The sequence below is a fragment of the Pezoporus occidentalis genome, unplaced genomic scaffold (assembly GCF_034315485.1).
Source record: "Pezoporus occidentalis ecotype Australia unplaced genomic scaffold, CSIRO_AGI_Poc_V1 ctg2138, whole genome shotgun sequence".
Taxonomy (NCBI): Eukaryota; Metazoa; Chordata; class Aves; order Psittaciformes; family Psittacidae; genus Pezoporus; species Pezoporus occidentalis.
This window is the reverse complement of record NW_026914005.1, coordinates 125-9,206: the sequence shown is the minus strand read 5'-3', so window position 1 is coordinate 9,206 and position 9,082 is coordinate 125. Positions and strand designations below refer to the sequence as shown.

Genomic DNA, 9,082 nt, shown 5'->3' with positions numbered 1-9,082 from the left:
GCAGCACCGAGTAGCGCTGCACCAGGAACCTGGGGGGGGCACGGAGGGGGGAACCGGTGAAGGCAGCAGCCCCCCCACCCCCCAACCATGGGGGGGGCGCCGTTGTTGGGGGGGGGGTGTCCCTCACCTGCCCCCACACACGTATTTCTTGACCAGAAGCACGGCGATGGCCGCGGTCAGCAGCAGCGCGGTGCCCACGGCCAGGATGGCGGCAGCGGGGCTGCGGGGGGCGGCCTGTGGGAAGGGGGGGACACCGTGAGCCCCAGTGCCCGCGGTGTCACCCATGGGTGCTGCCGGCACCGGCACCCACCAGTGGGCTGGGGCTCAGCAGGTTGCTGGTGCATTTCTTCTTCATGTCCGTCTCCTCCCGCGCCGGGCTCTCCCCTCCGGAGCATTTATCCCCAGGGATCTTCCGGTACCTGGAGGTGAAGGAAGCGCTCGGTGATCCCAGAGGAGCATCCCAAGGGATGCCCGGCCCCAGGGGGCAAGGGGATGGAGCCGGGTCTGGCCCCACTAAGGGCAGGATGAGCTGAGGAACGGATGGGGCCGTGCGGTACCCGCTGGTCCTGAGCAGCTCCCGGCGGCCGTAGAGGCAGAATTCCAGGTCGTGGCCCTTCAGCTCCGGCTGCTCCACGCACTCGGACTGGTTCTCCGGGCGGTAGTAGCCGAAATCACTGCGGGAGGAAGGGGAAAAGGGGATGAGACCCCCCCCCCCACCGCCTTGGGGGGACACAGTGGGGCTAAAGGAGGAGGATGCTGGTCTGAAAGGGGGATGGGAGGTGGGAAGAGGTGGGGGGGAGATGTTGGGAAGGGATGGGAAGACACACGGGGACGTGGGAAGATGCGAAGGTGGGACAATGGTGGAGGTGGAAAGAGTGGCGGAGGGAGTGGGAAGACATTGGAGAGGTGGGATAATGGTGGGAGGGGGGATAATGGTGGGAGGTGGGAAGGTACGGGGATGAGATGAAGCAGGGATGAGATGAAGCAGGGATATGATGACACAGGGATGGGATGACACAAGGATGGATGATGCTGGGGATGGGATGGCGCAAGGATGGGATGATGCAGGGAATGGGATGATGCAAGGATGGTATGACGCTGGGAATGGGATGATGTTAGGGATGGGATGACACTGGGGATGGGATGATGTTGGGGATGTGATAATGCTGGGATGGGGTGATGCGGGGACGGGGTGATGTGGGGACAGGGTGATGCAGGGATGGGATAAGGCAGGGATGAGTTGATAGAAGGATGGTATGATTTGGGAATGGGATGATGTTAGGGATGGGATGACACTGGGGATAGGATGACATTGGGGATGGGGTGACGTAGGGGATGGGATGAAGTTAGGGATGGGATGACACTGGGGATGGGATGATGTTGGGGATGGGGTGATGCAGGGATGGGATAAGGCAGGGATGAGTTGATACAAGGATGGTATGACGTTGGGAATGGGATGAAGTTAGGGATGGGATGACACTGGGGATGGGATGATGTTGGGGACGGGGTGATGCAGGGATGGGATAAGGCAGGGATGAGTTGATACAAGGATGGTATGATGTTGGGAATGGGATGATGTTAGGGATGGGATGACACTGGGGACAGGATGACATCAGGGATGGGGTGACGCTGGGATGGGGTGACGTAGGGGATGGGATGAAGTTAGGGATGGGATGACACTGGGGATGGGATGATGTTGGGGACGGGGTGATGCAGGGATGGGATAAGGCAGGGATGAGTTGATACAAGGATGGTATGACATTGGGAATGGGATGAAGTTAGGGATGGGATGACACTGGGGATAGGATGACATTGGGGATGGGGTGACGCTGGGATGGGGTGACGTAGGGGATGGGATGAAGTTAGGGATGGGATGACACTGGGGATGGGATGATGTTGGGGACGGGGTGATGCAGGGATGGGATAAGGCAGGGATGAGTTGATACAAGGATGGTATGACGTTGGGAATGGGATGAAGTTAGGGATGGGATGACACTGGGGACGGGATGATGTTGGGGACGGGGTGATGCAGGGATGGGATAAGGCAGGGATGAGTTGATATAAGGATGGTATGACGTTGGGAATGGGATGATGTTAGGGATGGGATGACACTGGGGATAGGATGACATTGGGGATGGGGTGACGCCGGGATGGGGTGATGCAAGGATATGATGATGCAGGGATGGGATGACGTAGGGGATGGGATGATGCAGGGATGGGAAGATGCTGGGGAAGGGATGATGCTTGGAACGGAGCCCACCAGAGGAAGTCCTGCAGCGTGCAGGGGCACACGGACGGCTGCTTGGTGACCACGTAGTCGCGGCCGTTGCGGCACACGGAGGCCTTGCGCAGCCGCCGGTACTGCTCCTTGTAGCCCAGGATGCAGCCGTCGCCGGGGTCGCCGGGATCGCTGGAGTGCGCCAGCCAGATGGTGTAGTCCTTGTCCTCACCTGCGGGCACCGCGCTCAGCGCCAGGATGGCACCACGGGGGTCCCCCGTCCCCGGCGGCACTCACAGGCCCTGCTCAGCAGCTCGCTGAAGTCGATGGTGTAGGAGACCCACTTGCGGAAGAAGAAGCTGCCGCGGAAGCCCCACACACTGACGGTCATGGAGCGGGCGCCCGGCTCCGACGCCAGCCCCGTGAAGAAGATGGGCTCCTTGGAGAAGGGGTACCGGTACCAGCACTGCCCCTCGTCCGTGGAGAACCTGCAAGGAGGGGGATGCGCTCAGCACCACCACGGGGCACCGCCGAGAGCATCCCCCGCGCCCATTGAGCCCCCCGTTACTCGATGGTGTTGATGGGTTGGCTGCTGTGCTCCACGGCCACGATGAGGCCGCCCGAGTCCAGGATGGAATAATGGTGCGGCCCCTCCAGCATCCGCGCCCACGTGTAGCCCCCGTCGTCGGAGATGTACACGTCGGGGGTCATCACCGAGATGGCCCCCCCCACGCTGCCTATGGGGACACACACACACACAGGGTCACCGTGGGGAGGAGCAGGCCGTGGTGCTGGGCTCCCTTGTCCCTGTCCCGGCGGGGTGGGTACCGTGAGCGATGACGATGCCGACGGCGTTGGGCTCCGAGAGCGGCGCCATGGGCACGTTGAGCTTCTGGGAGATGCTGTAGGAGGCGTGGATGTGGAGGCTGCACTGCAGGAGAGAGGAGAGCGTGGCCACACCGACCGCAGGGACTCCCAAGGGGGTGCTGGGAGCCACCCCAGGGCGACCCCAGCCTGAGCAGAGCTTGTCAGGCAGCCCTATGGAGTGACCCACATCCCATGGAGTGATCCACATCCCATGGAGTGATCCTCATCCCATGGTGTGATCCACATCCCATGGAGTGATCCACAGCCCCATAGGGTGACCCACATCCCATGGAGAGATCCACATCCCATGGCGTGATCCACATCCCATGAGTGATCCACATCCCATGGAGTGATCCACATCCCATGAGTGATCCACATCCCATGGAGTGATCCACATCCCATGGAGTGATCCCCAGCCCCAATGGCGTGATCCACATCCCATGGCGTGATCCACATCCCATGGAGTGATCCTCATCCCATGGTGTGATCCACAGCCCCATGGAGTGATCCACATCCCATGGAGTGATCCACATCCCATGGAGTGATCCACAGCCCCATAGGGTGACCCACATCCCATGGAGTGACCCACATCCCATGGAGAGATCCACATCCCATGGTGTGATCCACATCCCATGGAGTGATCCACATCCCATGGAGTGATCCACAGCCCCATAGGGTGACCCACATCCCATGGAGTGACCCACATCCCATGGAGTGACCCACATCCCATGAGTGACCCACATCCCATGGAGTGATCCACATCCCATGGAGTGATCCACAGCCCCATGGCGTGATCCTCATCCCATGGAGTGATCCACATCCCATGGAGTGATCCTCAGCCCCATGGCGTGATCCTCATCCCATGGTGTGATCCACATCCCATGGAGTGATCCTCATCCCATGGTGTGATCCACATCCCATGAGTGATCCACATCCCATGGAGTGACCCACATCCCATGGAGAGATCCACATCCCATGGAGAGATCCACATCCCATGGAGAGATCCACATCCCATGGCGTGATCCACACCCCATGGAGTGATCCACATCCCATGGAGTGATCCACACCCCATGGAGTGACCCACATCCCATGGAGTGACCCACACCCCATGGAGTGACCCACATCCCATGGAGTGATCCACAGCCCCATAGGGTGACCCACATCCCATGGAGTGACCCACATCCCATGGAGAGATCCACATCCCATGGTGTGAGCCACATCCCATGGAGTGATCCACATCCCATGAGTGATCCACACCCCATGGAGTGACCCACATCCCATGGAGAGATCCACATCCCATGGCGTGATCCACACCCCATGGAGTGATCCACACCCCATGGAGTGACCCACATCCCATGGAGAGATCCACATCCCATGGTGTGATCCACACCCCATGGAGTGATCCACACCCCATGGAGTGACCCACATCCCATGGAGTGATCCACACCCCATGGAGTGACCCACATCCCATGGAGAGATCCACATCCCATGGTGTGATCCACATCCCATGGAGAGATCCATATCCCATGGTGTGATCCACATCCCATGGAGTGATCCACATCCCATGGAGTGATCCACATCCCATGGAGTGATCCACAGCCCCATGGCGTGATCCTCAGCCCCATGGAGTGATCCACATCCCATGGTGTGATCCACATCCCATGGAGTGATCCACATCCCATGGAGTGATCCACATCCCATGGAGTGATCCACAGCCCCATGGCGTGATCCACAGCCCCACGGTGTGACCCACATCCCATGGAGTGATTCACATCCCATGCCGTGAACCACAGCCCCATGGTGTGACCCATAGCCCCATAGCGTGAACCACAGCCCCGTGGTGGACCTGCAGCCCCACAGTGTGCTCCACATCCCATGGTGCGCCCCACACCCTCATCATCTCTGCCGGGAGGCGCGGGCTGGATCCCGCCCCCCACATCCCTCAGCATCCCTTTGGCAGAGCCGAGGCAAGGGACCACCGAGGGGCCCCCACAGCAGCACCCACAGGGACAGGGCCCAGCCCCACCTCGTCCTTGCTCCGGGCCGTGGAGTCACACGAGGTGTTCTTGGGCTTGCGCAGGGGCACCCACTGCCCCCCCCGGTCAAAAGTGATCACGGACTGGATGGAGTTATCTGCAAGGGGTCAGGGCAGAGGCAGGGGGGGAGAAAGGGGTCAGGAGCATCCCAACACCTGCTCCCACAGCACCCCCCCGGGCCCAGACCCACCCTCGGAGAGGACGCTGGTGATGAAGATGCCGCGCAGGGAGGTGACGTTGGTGAAGTCGGTCTCCCCCCCCGTCGTGGTGTAAAGGTGCCGCTCCAGGGACTTGGAGTAGACGATGCCGCGGTCGTCCGAGGTGTAGATGGTGCCGAAGCCAGTGTCTAGGGCAGGGACACAGGGGTAAAGGTGATGGGGGGGCCAGGGGGGGTTGGAGGAAGAGGAAGGACCCCTGAAGGCCACAAGCGAGGAGCTGCTCAATAGGGATGTGCTCCGATGGCAATGAGCCCCATGCACGGTGGAGCAGGTCCTGGTGGCACTCACCGCCCGGCTCATCCACGTGCATGAAGACCAGGTCCTCGTTGGCTGCTAGGATGGAGTAAAACTGCTCGTGGCCCACGGAGGGCAGCTGGGCCATGTTCCAGCTCTCCCCTTGGTCCAGGGAGACGTGGATGCGCCTCGTGGTCCCCTGAGGGAGCCAAAGCATCGTCAGCCTTGCTCGTCCTCATGGGGATGAAGGCACAGGGTGGGGACAGGGACAAGGGGGACAAGGACCTGCTCTGTCATAACGGAGGCGAAGAGGAAGCGTCCCCCCAGGCCGAAGGAATAGATCTTGGTGCCGATGACCTTGAAGGAGGAGCCGAAGTCCGAGGTTTTCTTGAGCTCCAGGAAGCCCAGATCAGCTTCTTGAGGAGAAGGGAGCAGGGATTAAACAGCCTGGAGCTGCCTCCGGCTTCAGCAGCCACCACAGGGGCTGTTCCCAACAGTATCAAAACACATCCCCCCCCAGTATCCCGACACATCCCCCCCAGTATCCCCACACATACCCCCAGTATCCCAACACATTCACCCCCAGTATCCCAACACATCCCCCCCAGTATCCCCACACATACCCCCAGTATCCCAACACATCCCCTCAGTATCCCAACACATCCCCCCCCCCAGTATCCCAACACACCCCCCTCAGTATCCCAACACATCCCCCTCAGTATCCCAACACATCCCCCTCAGTATCCCAACTCATCCCCCCTGTATCCCAACACACCCCCCCAGTATCCCCACACATCCCCCTCAGTATCCCAACACATCCCCCCCAATAGCCCAACACACACCCCCCAGTATCCCAACACACCCCCCTCAGTATCCCAACACATCCCCCCTGTATCCCAACACATCCCCATCAGTATCCCAACTCATCCCCCCTGTATCCCAACACAACCCCCCCAATATCCCAACAAATCCCCCCCAGTATCCCAACAAATCCCCCCCCAATATCCCAACACATGCCCCTCCCAGTACCCCAACACATCCCCCCAGAATCCCAACACCCCCCCCAGTATCCCCACACATTCCCCCCCAGTATCCCAACACACCCCCCTCAGTATCCCAACACATGCCCCTCCCAGTATCCCAACACATCCCCCCCAGTATCCCAACACATCCCCATCAGTATCCCAACACATGCCCCTCCCAGTACCCCAACACATCCCCCCAGAATCCCAACACATCCCCCCTGTATCCCAACACATCCCCCCCCAATATCCCAACACATGCCCCTCACAGTATCCCCACACATCCCCCCAGTATCCCCACACATATCCCAACAAATCCCCCCCAATATCCCCACACATCCCATGCAGTGCTGGCTCCATGCACGGGCAGGACTTACTGCAGGAGTTGTTCAGGAAGGTGGTGAAGAAGATGGTCCCATCCGCGCCCCTGGGCAGGGAAGGGAAGAGGGGACATTGCACTGGGAGCAGTGGGATACAGGGGGATGGGGGGGGGCTTTGTGACCCCATGGCTGTGCTCCCCCCGCCGTGGGGGGGTCCCTCACTCACCACTTGGCCAAGCACACGGCTCTGTGGATCAGGACCCATTTGTGCCCGAAGTCCCTGGAGACCCAGAGCCCGTTCTATGGGACAGGGAGAGGGGTTTGGTGACCCCCCCCCCCAAAACCACATCCCCATCTCTGCGGCTCCAAGCCCCTTCCCAAGCAGGCATCCCCCCAGCACAGCATCCCTAGGGAAGAGGCCCCGCTTTGGGCCTCATCCTGGCTCACCTCGGTGCTGAGCGCCAGCAGGCAGTCGGGGTCCCGCGGGCTGTAGCTGAGCTGCACCAGCGGCTGGAAGGGCAGATCCGTCTGGATGAAATTCCTGGCAAAATCCAGGGAGCGGAAGATGCGGCCCCCGCGGCTCCCAGCGGAGACATCCCCGGTGAGGATCACCTGCACGGGGGGAGCCATGACCATGGGATATGGGGCACCCCAACAGCCCATCCCCACCCTTCCCATCCCCATTCCCACCTTTCTCATTCCCATCTTTCCCATCTCCATCCTCACCTTTCCCATCCCCACCATTCCCATCCCCACCTTTCCCATTCCCACTCCCACCTTTCTCATTCCCATCTTTCCCATCTCCATCCTCACCTTTCCCATCCCCACCATTCCCATCCCCACCTTTCCCATCCCCACCTTTCCCATTCCCACCTTTCCCATCCCCATCTCCACCATTCCCATTCCCATCTTTCCCATCTCCATCCTCACCTTTCCCATCCGCACCATCCCCATCCCCACCTTTCCCATCCCCATCTTTCCCATCCCCACTCCCACCTTTCCCACTCCCACCTTTCCCATCCCCACTCCCACATTTCCCATCCTCACCTTTCCCAGCCCCACCATTCCAATCCCCACCCCCACTTTTCCCATCCCCACTCCCACCTTTTCCATCCTCACCTTTCCCATCCCCATTCCCACCTTTCCCATCCCCATTCCCACCTTTCCCAACCCCATTCCACCTTTCCCACCCCCATTCCCACCTTTCCCATCTCCATCCCACCTTTCCCATCTCCATCCCACCTTTCCCATCCCCATTCCCACCTTTCCCAACCCCATTCCACCTTTCCCATTCTCATTCCCACCTTTCCCAACCCCATTCCACCTTTCCCATTCTCATTCCCACTTTTCCCATCCCCATTCCCACCTTCCCGGAGTTGCCGGGCCCGATGGCCACACCGAACTCGGTGCGGATGAAGGTGTTGTTGATGAGGCTGGAGATGTCCAGGAAGCTTTTCCCATAGTCCTCACTGCAAAGGAGGGAGCACACGGTGGGAAGTGGGAACAGGGATGCAGGGGGGGGCTCCTCCCACCCCTCCATAGGATCCCACTCACCTCCGGTACAGTTTGGATTGCCCAAAGCTCAGGATCACCTGGAATGCCGTCAGGATGAGCAGGATGGGGATAGGGGGACAGAGCAAGGGCACACGGTGGGGGTCACCCCATCCCGATCCCATTGTCCTCTATGGAAGTGGGGATACCCCCCCCCAACCGGGAGCCCGCAGTGCTCACCCCAGTGCTGTCACCAACCCAGGACAGGGACACGGAGCTGCTGAGGTCGTCGAAGATGAACTGAGAAGGATGAGAGGGGAAAAGGGGAGGAAAACGGGGTGGGAAAGTGGGAAAAGGGGGAGAAGTGAAGGGAAAAGGGGGGGAAATGGGGTGGAAAAGTGGGAAAAGGGGTGGAAAGTGGGAAAAGGGGGAGAAATGAAGGGAAAAGGGGGGGAAATGGGGTGGAAAAGTGGGAAAAGGGGGAGAAATGAAGGGAAAAGGGGGGGAAATGGGGTGGAAAAGTGGGAAAAGGGGCAGGAAAGTGGGAAAAGGGGGAGAAATGAAGGGAAAAGGGAAAACGGTGGGAAAGTGAGAAAAGCGGGAAAAATTAAGGGAAAGGGGGGGAAACGGGGTGGAAAAGTGGGAAAAGGGGGAAAAATGAAGGGAAAAAGTAGTG

General features: G+C 59.9%; 1 protein-coding gene across 1 annotated transcript; it reads right to left on the bottom strand.

The window, feature by feature from the left end:
* Nucleotides 1–3: 3 nt before the first annotated feature.
* SORT1 (sortilin 1) lies at nucleotides 4–8,757 on the bottom strand (the record flags this gene model as incomplete). The annotated part of the gene is made up of 18 exons (XM_062619798.1): nucleotides 4–29; nucleotides 128–234; nucleotides 311–419; nucleotides 558–674; nucleotides 2,261–2,450; nucleotides 2,516–2,706; nucleotides 2,787–2,955; nucleotides 3,047–3,149; nucleotides 5,112–5,218; nucleotides 5,312–5,467; nucleotides 5,628–5,772; nucleotides 5,859–5,989; nucleotides 6,973–7,022; nucleotides 7,142–7,215; nucleotides 7,363–7,527; nucleotides 8,282–8,384; nucleotides 8,470–8,507; nucleotides 8,647–8,757. Coding segments are annotated over 18 exons (2,092 nt in total), but the record flags the coding sequence as incomplete, so codon positions are not given.
* Nucleotides 8,758–9,082: the final 325 nt, after the last annotated feature.